Below are 25,448 nucleotides of genomic sequence, written 5' to 3'. Positions count from 1 at the left end.
TCATGGTTATCACCAATCTTGGGCTAAAGTAATAACGACCTATATAACAGTAACCTTATCTAACTAACCCCGGCACACATACTATATAAATACTATTGCATTGTCCCCATGACTGAAAGTCTTAGTGTAGATTTTTCATCGTGATGAACGATGGTGTATTTTGATTCCATCAACTGCAGTCTTCAGGAGAACATTGTTGTGTTCTGAACCAACCCTTCCTCTTGTTTTTCTTAACTAATCCCTTGAATGTCTTTCCCCCATCTTTTAAATTCCTCTGCAAACATTGCACAAAAAAAAAACAAAAAAAAAAACCCACCAATCCCTTACATGGAACTGTCAATCTTGATGTTCCTGAGCAAAGGCGAACGGAAATTTATCCTGCCAGCATTTGCAATGGAAATTCTACCCATTGTTGTTGGCTGCAATTGTCCTCTTTGCAATTCAGAACCAGAAATAGAGGTAAGTGGAAGAAGGATGGTTACATATTAAGCAAAAATGATAGCATATCCTGCTTCTTAAGATCTTTCTAAATGCATGCTAGCTTGACAAGTGCCTCCAATATGACAAACATTCCACTCATCATTTGGATATTTACACATTCATATTCTACCCAAAAAGGAAGTTTTATGTTGGATTACTTTCATTCATTTCAGAAGGGAAACTGGAGGGGAAGTTTACTTACATGAGCAGGAACCACTCTCTCCATATTGGAGGAAGAGAACTGGGAGAACAAACTTACTTCTACCCCATCAGATTTGGGAAAGGCCACTGCTCCATAATTACACAATGGCCTAGCGGTTAAGATCTTGGGCTTGTTGACCGAAAGATTGGTAGTTTGAGATCCAAGCATTACATGATGGGGTGAATTCCCATTCTTGGCCCAGTTCCTGCCAATTTAGCAGTTTGAAAGCATGCAAAGGCAAGTAGACTAATAGGTACCACTTTGCTGGGAAGGCAACAGCGTTCCGTGGGTCTCAGTGTATGGTCATGCCAGCCACATGACCACAGAAGCGTCTTCAAACAATGCTGGCTCCCTCAGCTAGGAAATGGAGATGAAAATAGAGCTGGTCATGACTAGAGAGGGGAAACCAGGGTGAAATTCAGCAGGTTCTGACAGGTTCTGCAGAATCGGTAGCGGAAATTTTGAGTAGTTCGGAGAACCGGCAAATACCACTTCTGGCTGGCCCCAGAGTGTAATGGGAATGGAGATTTTGCAATATCCTTCCCCCATGAGTGAGGAGGGAATGGGGATTTTGCAGTATCCTTCCCCTGGAGTGGGATGGGAATGGAAATTTTGCAGTATCCTCTCCCTGCCACACCCACCAAGCCACGCCCACAGAACCGGTAGTAAAAAAAATTGAATTCCACCACTGGGGGAAACCTTTACCTTTTTAACAGTAATCAGCAGAGGAAGGAATGAATAAGGACAAGATGAAATATTTTATTATTCTGATGCTTCAAAAGCCAAATGTGCATACGTTACTGGAGTTAAAACACGAGGATATGTTTTCAGAAGGAAGAGCATCTGCTTGACTTTTCATACATACTTGTTCTATCTAATTCCCACCTACTGAGTTAATACCAAGTTCTCTGCAGTTCAATGCCTATCCTACCGTTAGTGCAGAAAGCTTCAGGGTTAAAAATTGGATTCACAGGTCAGGTCTCCCCCATTCGTAATCATCTGGTCACTCATCTCCTCCTGTATTGGTGGCAGGGGAACTTTCGTTAGAGGAGTTTCGGTTTTGAAAAGGGAATCTGTTTTGAGATGAGGAATGACGTAGAACGATTTCTGGAAGGATTCCGAAGTGAAGTAGTAGACGAAAGGATCAAAGCAACAGTTGAGAGTGGCAATGCACAGGGTGATTGGGTAGAAGGTTTTGGCGAAGGTCTCCAGAGAACAGTTGGCTACAGCTTGAGAACGTACAAGGGCATAAAGGAAAAGGATGGAATTGTAGGGGACAAAGCACACCACGAAGATGGTGACGTGCACGATTATCATCTTGAGCACCTTTTCTTTGTTCGTGCCAATCTGGGAGAGGGTGGCAGGCTTCCTGAGGGTCCTCAGAAGCAGCGATGAACATGTAAGGTTGAGCAGAAGGGGAATGATAAAGCCAACCACTTCAATAAATATTGTAATCTTGGACAGGTAGGTCTTCCATACGTCTTTGGGAAACCCTTCGAAACATGTTGTTATGCCATTGGTGGTATTAGTTGTGGAAAACAAGGATGCCAGGATCCCTCCGCTGAGTACCAAAACCCATACCCCTGCACACACAATTGCTGAATTACGTCTTGTCCTAACCAAACGAGACCGGAAGGGGTAGACAATAGCGAGGAAGCGGTCTACACTGATGCAGGTGAGGAATAGCATACTTCCGTAGATGTTGGTCAAGAAGGCTGTTCCTGAGATCTTGCACAGAGGGTCTCCAAAGGGCCAGTTCCTGTTGAAATTGTAGAAGATCTTGAATGGGAGAGTGAAGACGAAGAGCAAGTCTGAGACTGCCAGGTTGGTCATGAAAATGGTTGTCTCGCTCCGCATTTTGATGCGGAACCAGAAGACAAACAAAGAGGCACAGTTGGTGATTAAGCCAAGGATGAAGACCACACTGTAGACAGCTCCATAGAGGTTGTACTTGAAGGAATCATCGATCACGCAGGTATGGTTGTTGCTGTGATTTCCCATTCCAGCGCTGCGCTTGGTGAAGCAAAATTAAGTAGCATCCATGTACTGAAGTTCAGGAATCCCCCACTGCTTCAAGAAGCATCTTCTGTTGGTTGAAAGCTTGCGGCCACAGAATCATGATGTAAACCTTTCTCCTGAAGAACACAAAAAGATTGGGAAAGAGATGAGATCTCAGAGACTTTAGTCCTACACAACTTAAAAAAAAAAACACTGATAGAAGAGAACATCTGTATCTTAAGGTTAAACAGTGGGGTCCCTTGGTGCTTTCTGAACATCGTTGCTTTCTTGCAGATGTTTGATTATCAACCTAGGTAACATCATTAGCACTGAGGACATTACCTGGCTTGACAATGAAACTCTGCAAGAAGTCAACGAAGTTCAAAGACCACCAAGGATCTCACAGAAAGCACATTCTATGATGTCCAGTTACAACATTCAGATTAAGTGAAAATTATTTTTTCCTCCTATCTCTTTCTGCATCTAAGGAACAGAGTTGATGTTGAGTTGATGTACTAGAGCAGTGATGGCTAACCTTTTTTTCCGCGGGTGATGAAAGCGTGTCTCGCGCATGCCCACACCTACAATTCAATGCCCCCCTGCACACCCTGCCCCTGGGCATCCATGCGTGACCCCCCAGCGCTGCCCCCCCCCGCACCCCATTTTGGGCCTAGCAGGCCTCCCCGAAGCCTCCTGAGGCCGGAAACAGCCCGTTTCTGGACTTCCGGTAGGCCCTTTTTTTGCCCTCCCCATGCTCCGGAGGCTTTCCTGGAGCCTGAGGAGGGTGAAAACGGCCTCCCCCAGCCCTCCGGAGGCTGGAAACGACCCATTTCTGGACTTCCGGGAGGCCTTTTTTCGCCCTCCCAGAGCCTCCACGTGAGCCCTGTACTTACCTGGCATCCAAAACAGGCCATGTGAAGACTCTTTGGGGGGGGCAGCATGGGTGGGGCCAGCCCAAAATCAGCTGGCCAGTGCACGCATGCGTGCTGGAGCAATGGCTCGCGTGCCTGCAGATATGGCTCTGCGTGCCACCTGTGGCACTCATGCCATAGGTTCGCCATCATGATACTAGAGGAATTCAAACCCTCATTCACATTTTATGTCTGCTAAGAGAGTAACTCTTGAGTTAGTACTTCTTTTAGACATAATTTGGTTTACTTTTTGTAAGTTTTTATGTCTTTTTTTTTTTTACTTGTAAACGGCTCAGAGTCACTTAGACTGTGTATAAATTTGATCAACAAATATAAAGCTAAGCCAAGAGCCTTGATAGTACAGTGGTCTACGCACCCTGTTATTAACACAGCTGCTTGCAATTTACTGCTGGTTCGAATCTCTCCAAGGCTCAAGGTTGACTCAGCCTTCCATCCTTTCTAAGGTAGGTAAATTGAGGACCTAGTTTGTGGGAGCAATAAGCTGACTTTGTATAAATATACAAAAGGATGAAGGCTATTGCTTAACGCATTGTAAGCCGCCCTGAGTCTCCGGAGAAGGGCGGCATATAAATCAAATAAATAAATAAAAAAAAAGCTCACGTAACCAACTAAGTTAGGTTAAAATGTAGTTGATTAAAATATGTTGGTTCAATCGATATGGGAACCCAGCTGCGGGCTTAACATGCTGTGTGTATCAAACCATCACATTAACCCATTGTACCTGTTTGCTAGTTATGCAAACAGAGCGACTGCGTTTTATTAACAGGTATCTAGTTTGTAGTATGAACTCAACCAGACCATCAAGGCAGGTAAATCCCTCAATTGCAGCCGACTTCAGCCTGTTCGTGTTTTCTATACAAAATGTACATGCATTATTTTGAAAGTATTTGAATAGAATCATTCTAAACTTTTGCCCAGTGCTGTTTTGGCTGTTTCTGGTTGCAATATTATTTGCTATAGAGCAGGGGTGTCAAACTTAATTTCGTTAAGGGCCGCATAAGGGTTGTGTTTGACCTGGGGGTTGGAAGGGGGGGCAGGTAGATGTCACTTGTGTCGGGGACACCTGTGGTGGCCAAGTGCTAAGGCTCAGACCCTCCCTCCCTCTCATTATAATCTCCTTCCTTCCTTCCCTTCTTTTTCCTTCCCTCTTCCCTCTCCTTTTTTCTTACTTCCCCTTTCCTTCTTTTTCCTTCCTTGCTCTCTTTCCATCTTCCCTTCTTTTTCTTTGTTTTTCCTCTTTCCCATTCTCCTTTCTTGTCCCTTCTTGGATGCTCCAATGCAAAAGGGGAAACATTTATTTATTTATTGGTTCGATTTATATGCCGCCCTTCTCCGGAGACTATTGCTTACAATGCAATAGTAATAAGCTTTACTTATTTTATTAATAGTTAACTATTAATAGCTTAATAGTTATTAAGCTATTAAGCAATAGCTTTCATACTTTTGTATATACCTGCTTAGTATATGCTCGCCCCCCCCTAAAGCGGTGTTCTTTTTTTATATACGAAGTCAGCTTATTGCCCCCACAATCCGGGTCCTCATTTTACCTACCTCAAAAGGATGGAAGGCTGAGTCAACCTTGAGCCTTGGCGAGATTCGAACTTGCAGTAATGCAAGGCAGCTGGTGCTACTTAACAGCACTTTAGTCTGCTGCGCCACCAAGGCTCTTATCCTTTTGTTTTGTTTTTAATTTGTTTTGCTAGCCCTCTGCCAGCGAAAACAGGCTCCGGTGGGGTGCACACAGCCCTCCTGAGCTCTGTTTTCATTGGTAGAGGTACCACGGGCGGGTCCTTTGCTGTTTCCAGGGTGGTCCCTGGATCTAAGCACCATATAGTCCAGATTCGGCCCGCGGGCCTTGAGTTTGACTCCTCTGCTATAGAACCTGAGATTGAACAATCTCAATTAGGATATCTGAAGAACCGAAGAAGCTTCTTTGGATGAGAAGCAAAGAAGAAGAAAAAAGTCCAATTGGCTTTTGAAAAACACCTCTGAGACTCCGTTAGGCTAAGAAAACTTCTCATCTTTTTATCCTATTGCTAGATAATCATCTGGATCGTAACTGAAGGAAGCAGCCTTTTCTTTGGGGAAACAGACCCTCTTTCCACCAAGAATGCAGAATTTATTCTTGTAGTGGGCAGATAACCTCCTCCGTGTAATTCCCTTCCCCGTGTCAATGACAAAAATGCATAAAGCATCTGAAGACAATGCTAGCAAGAGTTGGGTGACTGGCAGAAGGGAAACAAACATCTGGCGCACAACAGCAGAACAGACATTCCAGCTGCTTGTTTCCTGTTGTAAGACAGGCTCTAACATCTGACCCAGTGTGTAAAGCAGCAGAAGGGAGGGGTGGGGAAAGAACCACGTCCGTTGCCATCTGTAGGGATTTGAGGAGCAAACGTTAAGAGTCAGACAATGCAGGGCACACAACTTTTCCAAAAGAATTTGAACCATGAAGGGTTTGTTTGTAGGACTTAAGCCCAGGAAGAAGCAAAAAAAGACCACAACGGAGATGTATTCAGTTAAATCTGACGGACGGGGCATAATTTTATTTAAAAGCGGTGTTAGAATAAGTGAGTCCCGAAGGCAAGATTTTTTTTTTTTTAAATCACCTTCTTTTTAATGCTTCTATAATCTTCTTAAAGATTGTGGCATTTTGATAATTGTGGGTATTGCTTTTTAAAAATATGCCAGTTTAGTCTGCAAGATGATAGATAGATGATGATGATGACAGACAGACAGACAGACAGACAGACAGACAGACAGACAATAGTAGGCAGGCAGGCAGGCAGGCAGATAGACAGATACCCGAAAATAAGACCCAATCGGAAAATAAATCCTAGCATGATTTTTCAGGATGTGCCCCAGTTAAGATTGTCAGCCAGATGGATGCATTTAGTACCGTATTTCCCCCAAAGTAAGACCTAACCAGAAAATAAGCCCTAATGCATCTTTTGGAGCAAAAATTAATATAAGACCCGATCTTATTTTTGTGGAAACATGGTAGATAGATAGATAGATAGATAGATAGATAGATAGATAGATGGATGGATGGATGGATGGATGGATGGATGGATGGATGGATAGATATGGATGGATGGATGGATGGATGATAGATAGATAGATAATCTTGTATTTATAACTTTCACAAATATTCATAACTTTCACAAAAAAGGAAAGATTCTGGAGCAAGGGTGAGTCATTTCTATCCCAAACCACATGAGGATCCAGAACTCTTGTTTTGTAAACCAAATGACCTCTGGCTGCAGTGACAGCACTGAATCTCTAGAGAAACATTAAAAAAATACATACTGTATGCTGAAAATAGGTTTAATGTAATTCCTGCCCAGGCAAAAGTCAAGGAGAAAGGTTCTTTTCCTCTGAAGTACATCTCACCCCACTCTTGAGCTCTGAGCAAGAGACAAATATTTCTGTGTTCCATTGTATATTTTTTTAAAAAATACACCTGAATGAGCCATAAAACATTAACAAATGATAATAAACTCAAAAGCTTTCTTATGCTTTTGCAATCTTTTGTTGCTGTGAATAGAATAGAATAGAATAGAATAGAATAGAATAGAATAGAATAGAATAGAATAGAATAGAATAGAATACAATAACAGAGTTTGAAGGGACATTGGAGGTCTTCTAGTCCAACCCCCTGCCCAGGCAGGAAACCCTACACCACTTCAGACAAATGGTTAGTCAACATCTTCTTAAAAACTTCCAGTGTTGGAGCATTCACAATTTCTGCAGGCAAGTTGTTCCACTTATTAATTGTTATAACTGTCAGGAAATTTCTCTTTAGTTCTAAGTTGCTTCTCTCCTTGGTTAGTTTCCATCCATTGCTTCTTGTTCTACCTTCAGGTGCTTTGAAGAATAGTTTGACTCCCTCTTCTTTGTGGCAGCCCCTGAGATATTGGAAGACTGCTATCATGTCTCCCCTGGTCCTTCTCTTCATCAAACTAGACATACCCAGTTCCTGCAACTGTTCTTCATATGTTTTAGCCTCCAGTCCCCTGTATCCCAGAGGTGCTTTTTCAGGAAGCAACTGGACTTTCTTGTTTTTTCCTTTGAAACAACCATGACCTGGATGCAGTGGTGAAATCCTCCGAAGATTGCCACTGGTTTGCTGCCCGCGCATGTGCGATGCGCACCAAAAACATGTTGCACGCACATGCACAGTACACACCAAACACGCGCTTCATGTGGAAAAATGAGGCTTAACAATGCAAGTAGAACAGCAAGGGGGGGAGAATAACTGTGCCGTGCGATTTAGATTCATTAGAAAGCAGGATTTCGCCCGAACTGGTAGCTTTCATCACTACCGGTTCACTAGAACCGGTGCGAACCGGTAGCATTTCACCCCTGTCTGGATGACTGAGAATCTCTACAGACTATTAAATTTATATATCCCACCTTTGTGCATGTACAAGTCTTCAGAGGCTCACAAAAGCAAAAAATAACAACAATGATAAAATGCAACTAAAATTACTGGGTCTTTGGAGAGGGGCGGCATATAAATTGAATAAATAAATAAATAAATAAATAAATAAATAAATAAACAAACAAACAAACAATGTTTCTTGTTGAGCATGCACACACTTTCAAATCAACTTCACATGCATCACCATTAATAAAGATGTCCCTTAATTACATATAACATTCTAAGTTGACTCCGCGGGGGCTGATATTTCTGTTTTCTATATATTCAAAGCCAGACAGATGCAAATAGAAATGTTGGTTAGCAAGTTCTGCCATTCTGTTTACAAACCGCTTTATATTTGCTACCTACAGACATACAAAAGCCTATTCTTTCATTTTTAGTTCCTTTTGTGAGGGAGCTAGCACAATAGCTATCCCTTGTCTGTAGGCATGTGTCCCTTTTTTTCCTGTTGCCCCAGCAACTGAAAACATTCACAAAGAAATTCACTGGCTATGGTAAAGAACAATGCGCACCCTATTAGAACTCAATTCATCTACTCCATATAGAAGTTCAGTCTGGTAGTTTTCAGGTACTTTGTATTTAAACTCACGAAAAGAATATATTTATGCAATATTTTTGGTTTGCTGGTTGGGCATCTACAATTCTATTTTTTTTTAAGCATGAAAGTGGAATTATCACCCAAGCCTCTTCTGATTGCCATGGACACATGCATGAAGCTTCCAAGAGTTGAGTTGAGTTGACTTGAAGACTTTTCCTTTCCCTTCCAATTGCCTGTGTCTTATGGGGGGGTGGACCAAAGGAAGTATTATTATTTTTACAAATAATTCAAGGCGGTGAACATATCCAAATGCATATCCAAATAAATGTTTCAAAGATGCATATGTCTTTTATGGGCTCCTCAAAAGCCTTGGGAATGGAGACCAGACACTCAGAAAATCTAATTATTCATGCAACTGAATGGGGAAGTCATTAACTGTATGACTTGGAGAACAATTGTATTAACAATGTTTAATTTTAATTCGGCAAGAACAGCTCAAATCCACTTTAAAAGTATTGAAGTCCAAGGCAAAATGTCTATTGAAACTGGGAAGGAGAAGAAGCAAATCAGCTCTTAGATATGGCTTGAGTTTAGTTTGGAACTGAAGTGTGTCCAGCTATGCTATGTTTAGTGTTTAAAAAATTTCAGCTGTTTTCAGAGCCAGCTGGTCTACTGGTTAAGACATCAAGTTAGAAAGGCTGTGAGTTCTAGTTCTGCCATAGCCATGAAAGCCAGCTGGGTGACTTTGGGCCAGTCCATCTCTCTCAGCTCAATCCACCTCACAGGATTGTTGTTGTGGGGAAAATAGGAGGAGGAGGGTGTATTGGGTATGTTCGCCACCTTATTTGTAAAAATAAGAAAGACGGGAGATAGCACTTAGCAATAACACTTAAGATTTATATACCGTTTTACGGTGCTTTAAAGCTCTCTCTAAGTGGTTTTACAGAGTCAAGTCAGCCTCTTGCTCCCAACAATCTGGGTCCTCATTTTACCGACCTTGGAAAGCTGGAAGGCTGAGTCAACCTTGAGCTTGGTGAGATTTAAACTGCCAAATTGCAGGCAGCCGGCAGTCAGCAGAAGTAGCCTGCAGTACTGCACTCCAACCACTGCGCCACCAATGCATTTGGATTGAGACAAGACAAGACAAGACAAGACAAGACAAGACAAGACAAGACAAGACAAGACAAGACAAGACAAGACAAGACAAGACAAGACAAGACAAACAGCTAGTCAGGGTATTAGGAGCGGGTTTCAAAATCTGTCACTACCGGTTTGCTCATGGGCGCGCATGCACAACCCTTCTGCACATGCGCAGAAGCATCCAAGTGGGTGGATAGAGCCTCCCGCCACTGCCACCGGTTTTCCCAAACCGGGGTGAATTGATAGCAACCCACCACTGCAGGTTATGTCATATATGGGTATGTTTACTGCCTTGAGTTATTTGTAAGAATAATAAAGAAGGGGTATGATAGATGATTGATAGAAAGACAGACAGACAGGATAATATATGATAAACAGACAACTAGATAGCCAGGGTATATCATGTGAACCAGAGAATCTTGATCCGAAATATGAAATGTTTTGGGATGGGGGAATAGTTGTTATACTGTAGATAAAGTTTGCTTTCCATGTTGGATGGGTTCACCTATCGTGCTAGTCCAGCGGTCTGCAACCTTAAACACTCAAAGAGCCATTTGGACCCGTTTCCCACAGAAAAGAAAACACCGGGAGCCACAAAACCCTTCCCGTGCCTGACTATTTTTTGAGCGGCCACAAAACTAGCATATGTAGTCGAATTAAACGTTCTGTTTTCTTCTGAAACTTTTCTTTTCTTGGATTTATCCATGGTTGGCCTATGAGGCGTTGAAAAGTTCAATAAATCGCGTGCCAGTGGGTGTTGCACATTGGCGGTTGTGACGCATATTTTGAGTGACAGGGAGCCACAGCAGAGGGGTGAAAGAGCCACATGCAGCTCCAGAGCCACAGGTTGCTGATTCCTGTGCTGGGGCATAGTTTGTTTAAAAAATTAGAACTGGCTGAGTCACCTAGATCATGAATCATGGCTTAAGTACCCCAATAGCTTCATGCGCTGTGCAACTGGACCAGCTCTAATTTGTTTGCAAAGCACTAAATCGAAAGCAAACAGAAACAACATTATTGCCCAGGATAACAAGCATATCCAATGGCCGTATTTTTCCTGAACAGAAGGGATTTATTTGCAAGAGGTATCTTTGCAAACTGTTCTGGAAAAGGAACTTTGATCCAGTTCTATTCTAATATCAGATTCGTCGTCGTGTCCCACCGAAATCAACACTATTATGAAACCAAGTAGAAAAAAAAATTGCTTTTTGCCACAGCCAATTTCAAATGTTAAAACTATTAAAAAAACCAATTGACTAGTTCTTAAACAACTCGCATGTGTAAACATTTGATTTTCTGCTTCCCATTCTGTTTATTAAATGATTATGTACCATCAAGCATTTTCAACTTCTAGAGACCACATAAATAGATAGATTATGCATTAAACATGGTATTAAAACCCTTGATGTGGGCATTACACCATGATTCCATAACTATACAATACAACAATATTATAAAGACTGTATTCATTTTAATCTCTTTAGATGCATTGTATTAATAATATAATATGGGTTGGGTTTAAATAATCTATTGTCCTATTTAAAGAAGGAAGAGACAGACAGGGAGACAAATACAATACATTTGTGAAACCATACAGGGTGATTAACAATTCTCTTCTTTATTAAAAACTCTCAGGGTAAACCACCAATTGCAAAGGATTATTTTTTGCTTAAAGGGAACAGTTAAAAATTAAAATGCATGGTTTGTTTTGAGTTAAACCTGATTACGGTCATAGGCTGGGAACTATTTTCTTTTGAGGAAACGGGAACAACAAGGAAGACGCAGGAAGAAAATTGGTAGGCTTACAACAAATATCAGATTCTGCAAGCAGATGGTCAAAAATTCATTCCTTGGTTTTGTGAGATGGATGACAAACCCAGGTCATGAAACTCTTGAACTCCACTATAGTTAGTCCTCAACTTACAACCATTTCTTTCACCGCCATTCAAAATGATGACCAAGCTGAAAAAAGTGACTTACGATTGTTCCTCACCAGCCCGTCTTTGGAACACAACTCCGGACAGCTCGCAACACACAGGCAGAGAGACAAAACTTTATTTCGGTCATGGACCAAAAATAATACACTCAATAAAACAAAAAACACGAAACGAACGATCCCCTAACAACAGGAACTATAGCAACGGTTTGTGGGTGATGCCAAGACATAAGGTAGCCGCATTTTTGCCACTTCGAGAGAAATAAATTTATCTTGATTAACTTTCTCATCTAAAAGTTAATCGGAAACGTTAAAAAAAAAAGAGTAATGAATTCTCACTGAGCGTTCCTGGCTACGCAGATGAACCTGGCCTATGGTTTCTATGGCAACCGTATCACAACTCACAACAACAGCAAAAGCCAAAAAAACAGTTAAAAGTATCAAACCCAAAAAATCAACCCCAACCACCCTGTGACACAGTCATCTTCTTGGATGCATTCAAGTAGTACAGTGGTAGTACAGTGATCTAAGGCACCCTGTTATTAAGCTGGTTATTAAGACCAGCTGCCTGCAATTACTGCAGAGTTCGAATCTCGCCAAGGCTCAAGGTCGACTCAGCCTTCCATCCTTTCTAAGGTAGGTAAATTGAGGACCCAGTTTGTGGGGGCAATAAGCTGGCTTTGTATAAATATACAAAAGTATGAAGGCTATTGCTGAGCACATTGTAAGCCGCCCTGAGTCTCCGGAGAAGGGCGGCATATAAATCAAATTAAAAAAACAAAAAAAATAGAACCATCCACAGATATCCATTTGCTCTAACCCACCAACTGGGAGAAGAACAAGCTCTTTATGAAGGGCTAATGGGTTGGGGAGCTGCTGGATTCTAGGGAAAGTTGTTCCACAGGGCAGGGACTGTTACAGGAAAAGTACATGCTGTCTCTTCTACATCTCCTCCAAACACCAAATGTGGTAGCCACTGTAGACTTTTTAGGATTCAGGATAACCCTCCCACGTAGTAGTAGATCAAGTGATACCACAGCCAAATAGGTGCATATTCTTTCTAGCCAGGTTCCACCTACGTAAGCTAAGTTGTTCCACAGCCCTAGTTCTGTGAAATCTCATTCACAATGAGATTTGTGAATGAGATTTCACAGAACTAGGGCTGTGGAACAACTTAGCTTACGTAAGTGGAACCTGGCTAGAAAGAATATGCATATATATATAAAATTGTATTTTACTACAAACAATCCATCTTCCATTAAACAGTGTGTCGCCTGGGTGCAAATGTTTTGTGCAACAACAATTAAAATTTACAGCCGTATTCATTGTTTATCTTGTATATCTTGTATATAACAATGTATATTACATTGCATGTCTAATACTGTAAAAATTCTCTTCTTAACTTATTTCTATATTTCACTAAACTACTTTTGTTTCTAACTTTCATATTTATTCTCTAGCCATCGGTAAAATAGTTCCCATACATTAGAATATTCAGTTTGTTCCTTCTCTTTAATTGCAAGTGTTAACCTATTCATTTCTGCATATTCTAATATTTTCCTAATCGCGTTCTCATCTGTAGGAATCTCTTCACTTTTCCAGTTTTGTACAAATACAATCCTAGCTGCAGTTATTATATGAATAATCAAATATACATTCTCTTTACTAAAAAGTCCTTAAATTTGTCTGAATAAATGGCTCTAAGAGGGCAAAATTATCTTATTTTCCAGCTAGAAAATAAGATTACTGAGCTGGCCCTTCTCATGAATGTACTTCCTCTCATGAAGTCTAGCAAAAAGAAAAGTGGAGACTCGCAAAATAATATAGTATTTTGTCACTTGGCTAAGACTTCTCGTCTTTTTTTTCTTACCCATGACAGCTTCCAATTACTCACTGGAAAAGCAGCTGCAGGTAAATTGATCGTAGGACCTAGAGCTCGAGCAGCAGCTCTGCTTTCGCAGTTGAAACAAGAATACAGGTAGTCCTTGACTTATAACAGTTCACTTAGCAACCGTTTGAAGTTGCAACGTGTCTGAGAAAAGTGACTTAGGGCCGTTTTTCACACTTGTGACCGTTGTAGCATCCCCAAAAGTCATGTGAACAAAATTCAGAAAATTGGCAACCGTAACTATGATGGTTACAATGTCCTGGGATCCTGTGATTCTCTTTGGCGACCGTCTGACAAGCAGATTCAATGGGGAAGCCGGATTCACTTAACAACCGGGTTACCAATTTAACAAGTGCAGTGATTCACTTAACAACGGTGACGAGAAAGGTCGTAAAATGGGGCAAAACTCACTTAAGAAATGTCTCACTTAACAAGAAAAATGTGGGGCTCCATTGTGGTCGTAAATCAAGGACTACCTGTATTCTTTATCCTTTCAGTCCCTTTGGCCATCACCAACATTTTCAGAGCTATTCATTCCCCCTCTTAATTCCCTGCAATGAGCAATTAATTCAGTGCAATGAGCAAAAATGTTATTTAGGCTACCAAGGTCTAGTAAGATCCTGAACGGATGTGGCATTCTGGATTGCCCCATCCTATATTTCTGTAAAGACATAAAACTGCCAGTTGTCTTCTATTAAAAATGTAACAAAAATATATAGTTGTTATTATTTATATATAATAAAAATATATGAGATATTGTGGAATCTATCTATTGTCCACAATACAAAATGCTTCACTATAGATCTCCTTTGAGTTTAATAAACAATACAAATGCGTTTGATTTTTCAAAAGATTACCTATAATTCTCTCTTGGGAGCTAAGACGCAATAAAATAAACTTATTTTTAAAAGGGCAGATAAAAATCCTTTAGTTACATAGGAGCGTAGACCATTAAGGACTACTATTTTTGGATGTCAAAGCAGTTTAGTATAATAATTAATAACAGCATGAATTCCTCCGTAGACTTTAGTTCCTCTTTTATTCTCAGATTTATCCAGGGTGTTATTTTATTGTCTGAATCCCCTTCTTCCTAATGGTTTTAAGTTGTAAGTACAAGGACTTTCTAGAAGAGGTAGAGAAATAGGAATTTACACATCCATTATGTGTATCCATTAAATTTAAAGAGTGCCTTGAACTAATCTTTCCAGCTGCCCCAATGACTATGACTAAACCCGAAGGATGGAAGTTGTAATGCGGTAACATCTGGAAAGTACAGATGTTGTACTCCTGAATGATACACTATTGAGTACATTAATGGTACTCAATAGCTTCTTAAATATGATCAACAGCTGTGATCATCGCTACCCTTAAGAAGAAACAGAAAATCATGGGGCATTTGTAGTTATAGCAGAAACAAGCCACAGGAATATTGAATCAGCTGCAGAAGTTGGAGAGGATACAAGGTGGCTCTAGTTTTTTCCTTAAATTCTACGGGTAATCCTCAATTTACAACAGTTCATTTAGTGACCATTTGCAGTTACAACAGCACTGGAAAAAGTGACTTATGCCCATTTTTCACACTTATGACCGTTACAGCACACCCCCCCCCATGGTCATGTGATTTACATTCCGATTTTATTTTTTTTATTTTATTTAATGCTTGTCAACTGACTCACATTTATGACGGTTGTGTTGTCCTGGGGGTGTCACGTGATCCCTTTTGAGACCTGACAAGCAAACTCCACGGGAAAACCAGATTCGCTTAACAAACGTGTTATTAATATGACAACCGCAGCGATTCCCTTAACAAATGTGGCAAAAAAAAAAAAAAAGGTCGTAAAACGCACTTAACCAATTTCTCTCTTAACAACATAAATTTTGGGACTCAATTATGATTGTAAGTTGCGGGCTACCTGTATTAAGGGTCAGGCCACCTGAATATCTGGCTTAAATCAGAGAGATTGCAATTATTCTTAGCTGGTTTGGTTTACATGAGAAAACTTTTTTATTTATTTATTTTATTTATTTATTTTTTATTTATATGCCGCCCTTCTCCGGAGACTCAGGGCGGCTTACAATGCGTAGAGCAATAGCCTTCATACTTTTGTATATTTGGCTCTGCTAGACCGGCAGTCCTCGACTTATCACAACTGAGGCCAGAATTTATATTGTTAAGTGAGACAGCTGTCAAGCTCTTTCCTTCAGACAGGGATGGTCCATGCCAACTTTGAATGGAATCTGATGCAGGTAGTCTTCAACAGAGCAGTAACTGTGAGTGGGACCTTGGAGTCTTAGTGGACAACCAGCTAAATATGAGCCAAAGTGTGAGAAGGCAGCCAAAGAAGCCAATGCAATCCTAAATTGCATTAACAGAAGGATACAATCAAGATCAAGGGAGGTACTAATACCACTCTATAAAGCCCTAGTAAGACCACACCTAGAATACTGCATCCAGTTTTGGTCACCACACTGTAAAAAAGATGTTGAGACTCTAGAAAGAGTGCAGAGAAGAGCAACCAGGATGATTAGGGGACTGGAGGCTAAAACATACGATGAACGGTTGCAGGAACTGGGCATGGCTAGTCTAGTGAAGAGGAGGACCAGGGGAGACATGATTCCAATATTTTAGGGGCTGCCACAGAGAGGACATATTTTCCAAACCACCTGAAGGCCAAACAAGGAATAATGGATGGAAACTGATCAAGGAGAGATTCAACCTGGAAATAAGGAGAAATTTTCTGACAGTGAGAACCATCAACCCATGGAACAGAAGTTGCCTTCGGAAGTGGTGGGAGTTTCATCACTGGAGGCTTTCAAGAAGAGACTGGACTGTCATTTGTCAGAAATGGTATAGGGTTTCCTACTTGGGCAGAGGGTTAGACTAGATGACCTCCAAGGTCCCTTCCAACTCTGTTAATCTGTCAAAACACACGAACGATTCATTTAGTGACCGTTCAAAGTTACAACGGCACTGGAAAAAGTGACTTATGACCATTTTCCACACTTAACAGCCGTTGCAGCAATCTCTATGGTCACATGGTCAGAATTCAGATGCTTGGCAACTGACTCACATTTATGACGGTTGTAGTGTCCGGGGGACCTTCTGACAAGCAAAGTCAACAGGGAAGCCACATTCACTTAACAGCCCTGTTACTGACTTGACAACTATAGTGATTCACTTAACAACTGTTGGCAACAGAGTCATAAAAAGAGGCACTTAACAACTGTCTCACTTAGCAAACAGAAATGTTGGGCTCAATTGTAGACGTAAGCTGAGGACTACCTGTAGATACCTGAATTCATTATCACTCGTTTAACTTGAGAAGCCCACTCTCCTTTGATCAGATGAATTGCTAGCAGATATAACCTTAACTTGACTCCAGTAGTACATCAATTCTCCTTTACTACCAGGAAACAGTTATTATTCTGCTTTGTCCTAACTCTTATTATAATGAGACATGAGATGCTGCTTTATGCCCTTTTTCACGCATTCATTACCACACTGAAGAATCCACTAGATTCCAGATCCTAGAGCACCCCTCCAAAATTTTATTCCCAATAAGTTGAATGCTCCCATAAACCTTTGATAAACTCTACATCTGGAAAAGTTCAGAAAAGTTTAGACCCTTAGTGATTTGCCAACTCTGATCCTTGGCAGGCTAAGGACAGTAATATCAATAGCAATAGAAAATGAGTGTGGTCTCTTAAAAACATTTGCATATATAGAATTTTCTTGAAAGACAAATACCAAAAATCAGAATAGTCAGGATCTGGCAAAGCTGAAGCATTTAATCTTGTAATTGTAAACACGGGCATTAGGAACAGAATCCCTTGGATGAATGGGAATTAATTGTGAATAAACCTTTAATAAATATTCAGCTTTCTCCAGCCGGAATGAAAAAAAAGCTTAAGATCCATGCATAATCTTCTATATTTCAATGGGAAAACCGACTGAAATGAACAGTGCCTTGTTTGAACTACTAAACTGTGGCCCAGTATTAGATTTCAAAACATCTGGAACCTGGATCCAATTTTAGCCTCCGCTCATTTTATTTGACCTTTAAAAAAATGGCAGAAGATCAGTAGCTTTTACCTATACAACAGCTCCTACAGAAAAATAATAACAGCAAACTGAAACCTTGACTCACGAATACACACAGAAAAAAAAAGCTACTTCAGAAAAACAAAAGTAAGTTTCACACAATGTTGTTTCTTCTTCCTAGGTTGTTGTTTTTTAAAAAAAAAACTTTGTTATAGTATCATAAAAGAGAAATAGAACATTTCATGGCTCTGAGTGATTTCTGTGGTGTGAAAAAACGTCACTGTTCTTATGGGGCTAGGAACTTAAAATTTAGCCTTTAAAGATATTGGGAGGGGGCGTTTTAGCAGGGGTGGGGGAGAGAGAGAGAGGCTAACCAGCCCAAAGGCCTTCTGCAAATATGGGACCATGCCACTATTTGGATTTTGCAGTGGGGAAATGGGAAAAGTAGCCACGTTAGATCACTTCAGGTTCCAACTTCTGCGAACTTTCCCAGAGGGAAAGTTTCTCAAAGGGAGCCTTCGATAAGTTATCTCCAATGAACATTTTGGAGGGCTGCTCCAGGCTCTGGGATCTAGTGGCTTCCTCAGTTCTTGATCGAAACGGATTTCAAGAGTAAGTTACTTTAAGGAGACCAGACGGCCAGTTCTCTGATCTCTCTAAGCTAAGCAGCTTCAGAAACGCATGATTAGAATATACAGTATTTTCTTGGGGAGGGGGAAAAAAAAAGCGATTTTGCAAATACTTTGGAAAGCACGAGAGAGAGAGAGAGAGAAAGAAAGAAAAAGAAAGAGAGAGAGAGAAAGAAAGAAAGAAAGAAAAAGAGAGAGAGAGAGAGAGAAAGAAAGAAAGAAAGAAAGAAAGAAAGAAAGAAAGAAAGAAAGAAAGAAAGAAAGAAAGAAAGAAAGAAAGAAAGAAAGAAAGAAAGAAAGAAAGAAAGAAAGAAAGAAAGAAAGAAAAGCGTTCGGCTCGGCTGGTTAGTTTTTGCCAACTTCCCAGCAAACACGAGCCTTTTTTTCCCCCCTTCCTACTCCCCCTCCTCCTCGCTCGGATCCCGACCCCTCACCCTTCCGTACAGGGACCCCCGCAGTCGATCCCCGCAGTCGATCGAAGGGCGCGGGCGGCGCTAGGAAAAGCGCAGCTGAGACTTTTTAGAAGGAATCTCGTGGGGGGGGTGGGGGGAGAAAGGAAGAAGGATCCCCCACCCACCCTCCTCCACGCGGACTTCTCCAAGAAAGCCCCCGCCGCTTTTCCAAAGGGTCTCTCCCCCGAGGATCGGGCTTGCAGAGGCTCTCCACGCGCGCCAGCCAGGCAGGCAGGCCGCCCCTTCCACTCCACAGTAGATCGCTGGATCGCCTTACCCAACAAAGGGAAGCCGCTCAAGACGGGATCCCCGGACCCTGGAGATTCCCCCTCGCTCCGGATCGGCTGCAAAGAAGCTTCATGCCAGGCAGCGCCATCCATCGATCTGCTCCCGGATGATCCCCTGCTCGGCTCTCCGGCCAGGCTCGCTCTCTGCGCTCCGTCCAGTCCCGGGCTTAGGAAGGGAAGCCCTTCATCCCGGTCGGAGAGCAACCACCAGCCCGAGCTCGCCTTCCTTTGTTCCCAACCCCGGGCTGGAAGGAGCCGCCGGCGGAGCCTGGGAGAGCGCGCCCCCCGACCCAATTCCGTGTGCGCCGCGCACGGGGAGGCGAGGCGGCGGAGGACGAGGGGCTGCAGCCGGGATCGGAGGGGTGGGTGGGTGGGGGTCAAAAAACGGAGTCTTCGAAGGGGATTGGATGGCGAGCGGATCGTGGCAGGATCCGGGGGGGCGGGGGGCGGACCGGCCCTCCTTTCGATTTTGCCTTCTTGTCCCCGCCCCCCATTCAGGGCTGAGATGAGAGGGGGGAGCTCGCGGAGGAGGAGGAGGAGGATCGGATTTCTCTCAACACCCCCCCCTCCGCCGGGTAACTTACTCCGAGGTTCCGTTGAGTTGCCCGTTGAGTGGGGAACTGAAATTGGGGGGGGGGATCCTTGGCCAGATCGATGGCAAAGGAAAGGGAAACGGGAGTGGGGACGTGGGCTCCGGACTGATGGCTCTCTGCTTGTTGCATGATTATTATTTTTTTTAATTTGATTTATATGCCGCCCTTCTCCGGAGACTCAGGGGGGCTTACAGTGCGTTAAGCAATAGCCTTCATACTTTTGTATATTTTTATACAAAGTCATCTTATTGCCCCCACAAACTGGGTCCTCAATTTACCTACCTTAGAAAGGATGGAAGGCTGAGTCAACCTTGAGCCTGGCGAGATTCGAACTTACTTTAATTGAAGACAGCTGGTGTTAAATTACACTGCTTAGTCTGCAGAGCTATCCAGGCTCCTGAATTGAAGATAGATGGGTTCAGTGGTGGGATTCAAGTAATTTAACAACTGGTTCTCTGCCCTAATGATTTCTTCCAACAACCAGTTTGCCAAATTGCTCAGAAAGTTAACAACCGGTTTTCCCCGAAGTGATTGGAACTGGCTGAATCCCACCACTGGATGGGTTTAAGATAAGGATCGGTCTTAGCCCGGTGTTTTTTTCAACCTTGGGAACTTGAAGTTGGGTGGACTTCATCTCCCAGAATTCCCCAGACGGCCACGCTCGTTTGGGGAATGCTGGGAGTTGAAGTCCGCCCATCTTAAAAGTTGCCAAGATTGAGAAAGTCTGCTCTGTCCAGATACACGCACACCAAGGGTGAAATGCTCCCAGTTCGGACCGGATCATGCGATCCGGTAGCGATGGTGGCGGGTGGTTCGGAGAACCGGTAGCAAAAATCCCTGCGCCCCCACCCCACCCCACCATGCTTAGCTGAGCAGCAGGATCATCAGAGGCTTTTTTTTTTACTTTTAAAACCATTTTTTCTACAACTTCTTCCGCCGAAAAAATGCTTTTAAAAGTTAAAAAAAAATGCTTTGAAAAGTCTCTGATGAGCGCAGGGCTCAGCTGGGATCGTCAGAGGCTTTTCCAAGCATTTTTTTCTGCAACCTCTTCCACCCGAAGAAGTGGTTTAAAAAATGCTTTGAAAAGCCTCTGCCAATCAGGCAACACAGCTGGGATCGTCAGAGCCCTTTCAAAGCATTTTTTTACATTTGCCGAAAAAATGCTTTGAAAAGTTTTTTTTAAAAAAAGTTGGCCACGCCCACCCAGTCACATTACCCCCCCCCACCAAGTCACACCCACAGAACCGGTAGTAACATTTTACATTTCACCCCTGACGCACACATAACATAACATAACATAACACATAACATAACATAACATAACACATAACATAACATAACATAACATAACGTAACAGTGTTGGAAGGGACTTTGGAGGTCATCTAGTCCAACCCCCTGCTCATGCATGAGATCTACGCTAGGGATTCCAACCGCCAAACTGTTGACCTTCCTGATTGACAAGCTCAGCGTCTTAGCCACTGAGCACACACACACACACACACACACACAGAGAGAGAGACATAAACACACACACACCTACTTCCCTGATCTTCATTCTTTTACTTGAACCCACAAAACCTTCCCTTTCTCTTGAGTGGTGGGTTAGAAGCATCAGATAGGGTGGGGTGCTTGGCATGGCCCAAAGCCATTTAACCTTCCCCCTTAAACATTCAGAGTAGTGGTGAAGAGTTTTTTTCCCCACCCCCTTTTCCTAGGACAGTCTGTCCCACCCAACTGGGGAAGTATTGAGGGTGTGCAAAAAGTTGCCCGACTCCATAGACAATTTTCAGATTGCCCAATTCCATGCAGATTCGTCTCTCCTACTAGACCTGTTGGCAGAGTTTGCGACACAACACACTAAGCCTTAAACTGTGGTTAACCACCCATATGGGGTGGGTTCAAGCATCACATAAAGTCATGTTAACCCAGAGGTCAGCAGCTCTGGAGCCGCATGTGGCTCTTTCATTTCTCTGCTGCGGCTCCCTGTCGCTGGTCGGTGGCACAATTTTGAGAGGAGCTTCAAGTTAGGGAGGGGGGGAAGCATGGTGTGCCAGGAGGAGACTCTATGGCAAGGGGAGGGTTTTCCGGTCGGCTCCACAATTGATAGGGCTTTTGGTTAAGAGAGGTAGAGGAAAAAGGACACCGCACTAGGAGGAGACGCTATGGTGGGGGAACTGGGCTTCCGGTCGGTTCCAGAATTGAATGGGGACTTCTGTTAGGAGTTTTGTGGCTCTTTGAGGGTTTAAGGTTGCCGACCCCTGTGTTAACCCAAAGCTGGATCTTCTCTAGGGTCAATTGCATCAGTAGATTTATCAATCCAAGCTTTGGTTGATCAATCTACTAATCACATTGGCTCTAAGGAAGAATTCACATCACATCACACCACATCACAGAATAAAATTAGAATGGAATGGAATGGAATGGAAGGGAAGGGAAGGGAAGGGAAGGGAAGGGAAGGGAAGGGAAGGGAAGAGAAGAGAAGAGAAGAGAAGAGAAGAGAAGAGAAGAGAAGAGAAGAGAAGAGAAGAGAAGAGAGAAGAGGAAATGGAAATGGAAATGGAAATGGAATTCTTTATTGGCCAAGTGTGATTGGACACAGAAGGAATTTGCCTTTGGTGCACATGCTCTCAGTGTACAGCATGCTAAACTCTAAACTGTGGTTAACAATCCATGGCTTCAAGCATCTCACTAAGTCATTCTGAGATCCAAAACTGGATTTTCTCTAGCATCAATTGCATCAGTAAGTTAATCAATCCAAGCTTGGTTGATTTATCTACTGATGCCATTGTGGCTCTAAGGAAGAATTTCCATCAAGGAACCCAAAGGAGCAATCTTTGTTTTTTAATGTTCAATTGAAAAGAGTCTCCTTTTCTCCAGTCTCTTCAGGTGTAAACAACCTACAGGAGCTCCGTGTCTGTGTGTGAGTGTATATACTGTATGTGTGCAGCTGGAAGAGAGAGCGAAAGAACTCCAGACTAGCAAACAAACACTCCTTTCTGCTCGTCCTCAACAGCCTTTGTGCGTCTTTTCCACAAGAACCTTGAAGCTACCTCAACTCTTCTCCAGCAGCTCCAAGTAATTTCCTGGTCCTGATTTACAGGAATTGCATTGCTCTTTCCTGTACCACCCCATCCTGTAAGGCCAGCTCCTTAAATGGGAGCAAATTGTTGACGGGTTTGTTTCTCTACAATAAAGATGTATTTCTAGATGGTGTATGGTAACAAGAGTGTCATCTGTTGAAAATACCGGCAATCTTGAATAAAATTATTCGGAGGAGCAAAAGAGAAGAGGTCCCTCAAGCCTGAGAATTTTAATAGACTTATAAAGGAGAATAATAATTTGTGACTCGGGTTTGAAATGAGGGGGTCCTTGGTGCTCTCTGAGCTTGTTTGTTTTCTTGCAAACATTTCATTACCAAACTAGATAATATCATCAGTACTAGAAGGGAGTGGGGTTTGGGAGGAAGGGGAAGAGGAGGAGCAGGGGGGAGGAGGAGGTGCTTTCTAAGTTTAGTTGTTTTCTGTTGTGGCCCGTACATGGATTGTGCAGCTAGTAGCTGATTCAGACAGCGAGGAGGCTGGTGTGGTGCTGCGCCAGCAGCCTGTGCAGCTGGCACTCGAGTCGGACAATGAGGAGGCTGGAGAAGATGTGGTGCCAGAGTCGGGGATTCAACCAGGGCCTTCAGAAGCTCCATTAAGTGAAGAGGACGAAGAGGAGGAGCCTCTTCTCGATGCACGGGCGCGCAGAGCTGCCAAAAGGCAGGAGTGGCTCCTCAGGAGGAAGTCTCCTCGAGAGTAAGGCTTGGGGCTAATTGGCCACTTCCTTAGCCTATTTAAGGAAGAATGCCGACTGAAGCAATTTGCAGGGAACAACTTAGTTCACATACCTTCGTGCCTTGATCTTAGTTCTTTGCAAATTGCTTCTGCCAACCATAGTAAGATTAAGATTATTTATTCTTTGGATTCTTGCAGGCTGTTAAGAAAGTTAATTAACAGCCTTTGTTTGAAGAAAAAAACTCATTTTATTTTAGTAAACTAAAGTTTGTACAGACTTTGTGTGTGCTGCGTTCTTTGGGGTCCGTAGCTGGGGCAGAACATTTTCTTGCAGACATTTCATAACCAAACTAGATAATATCATCAGTTACTAGGAGGGAGTAGGGTTTGGGAGGAGGGGGAGGAAGGGGGAGGAGGAGGAGGAGGAGGAGGAGGACTGTGCTTGGTGCTTTCTAAAGTTTAGTTGTTTTCCTGCAGATGGTTCATTACCCTGATGATGCTCTGATGATGTTACCTACTTTTTAACAGTAACAGAGTGGGAAGGGACCTTGGAGGTCATCTAGTCCAACCCCCTGCTCACGCAAGGAGGCCTATACTAGGGATTCGAACCGCCGAACTGCCAACCTTTCTGATCGACAAGCTCAGTGTCTTAGCCACTGAGCCACCTAGTTCAGGCTTTTTTTCATTACCTAGGTCAGGTAATGAAATTTTAGGAGACTCGTGAAGGACGTTGGACCAATGGGGCGACACATCAGATGCCTAGGGAGACTTGAATTAATATGCTCTTCCTTCCCAAGGAGCAGCTTGGTAGGAAATGTTCTCCTAACCACAGGGCCATTCCATCCCCACTTTCTATTTAGCGTGGGCCTCGTTTGCAAGCAATTCCAGTCTTTGTGGAATTGGGTAGGATCTATGGTGCAGAAATAAAGGCCTGCTGAGTTCAGGTTAGCCTTCACATGCTCATTTCCTTTTCAGATTAGTGAAGAGTAAACTAGATTTGCTCGCACCTAAAGGGGTATGAATCTATCTATGCAGAGCAAGGTCAAAATGGGACTCTATCACAGTTGATCCACAAGAGAGAGATAATTTGCTTTACTGTACTTGTTGGTTCCTTCTTGGCGTTTACTCATATGTTTCTCTTAGGAGACTCAAAATAAAAATATTTTGCAGGCAAGGGTCAGAGTGGGACAGAGAGCAAGATTGCTTCTTTCCAATTTTTACAAATCCAGGCAGGAGGGTTGATGGGGAGCAGGGGTGAAATGTAAAATGTGTTACTATCGGTTCTGTGGGCATGGCTTGGTGGGGGTGGGGCAGGGGTAACGTAACTGGGTGGGCGTGACCAACTTTTTTTTTTTTAACTTTTCAAAGCATTTTTTCTAATGCTTTGAAAAGCCTCTGGCGATCAGGCAACTCAGCTGAGATCGTCAGAGAGGCTTTTTAAAAAATGCTTTGAAAAGCCTCTGAGGATCCCAGCTGAGCCGCGTGATCATCAGAGGCTTTTTTTTTACTTTTAAAAGCATTTTTTCGTCGGAAGAGGTTGTAGAAAAAATGCTTTTAAAAGTAAAAAAAAAAAAGCCTCTGATGATAGTGCGACTCAGCTGAGCATGGGGGGGGGGCAGGGATTTTTGCTACCAGTTCTCCGAACCACCCGCCACCATCGCTACCGGATCGGGCGATCCTGTCCGAACCAGGAGCATTTCACCCCTGATGGGGAGTACTATTTTCTGCATGGTAGATTAATCCCCCCCCCCAAAAATGCAGCTTGTTAGACTTCTTGTTAGACTTCTTATTCCTAACAACATGAAGACCTGCCTTATGCCAAGCTTGAGCCAACAGGCACATGGTGTGTTTAACTTGGGTGGTAAAAAGAAGCAGGTTGCATAATTCAATGAAGGAGAATATTTGTAGCTCAGGCTTGAAATGAGAGGTCCTTGGTGCTGTCTGAGCTTGGTTGTTTTCTTGCAGACGTTTCGTTACCCAACTAGGTAATACCATCAGTGTTTAGAATGTTAGCTAGTTTGGGCAATGAAACATCTGCAAGAAAACAACTAAGCTCAGAGAGCACCAAGGGGTTGTATAATCCTTGAATTACTCTATGTCCATCAGGGGTGGG

At 42.8% G+C, this 25,448-nt stretch overlaps 1 protein-coding gene across 1 annotated transcript; it reads right to left on the bottom strand.

Annotated features, from left to right (window-relative positions):
- Positions 1 to 1,421: 1,421 nt before the first annotated feature.
- On the bottom strand, positions 1,422 to 19,470 carry LPAR4 (lysophosphatidic acid receptor 4). The gene is made up of 2 exons (XM_034435000.3): positions 18,959 to 19,470; positions 1,422 to 2,817 (listed from the first exon to the last, which is right to left on the bottom strand). The coding sequence occupies exon 2, from the start codon at positions 2,681 to 2,683 to the stop codon at positions 1,637 to 1,639; it is 1,047 nt and encodes a 348-aa protein (XP_034290891.1). The 5' UTR covers positions 2,684 to 2,817; positions 18,959 to 19,470; the 3' UTR covers positions 1,422 to 1,636.
- Between the last annotated feature and the right edge of the window lie 5,978 nt (positions 19,471 to 25,448).

This window comes from Pantherophis guttatus, chromosome 12 (genome assembly GCF_059756535.1).
Source record: "Pantherophis guttatus breed Tessera chromosome 12, ASM5975653v1, whole genome shotgun sequence".
NCBI lineage: Eukaryota > Metazoa > Chordata > Lepidosauria > Squamata > Colubridae > Pantherophis > Pantherophis guttatus.
This window is presented reverse-complemented; position numbering and strand designations above follow the sequence as displayed.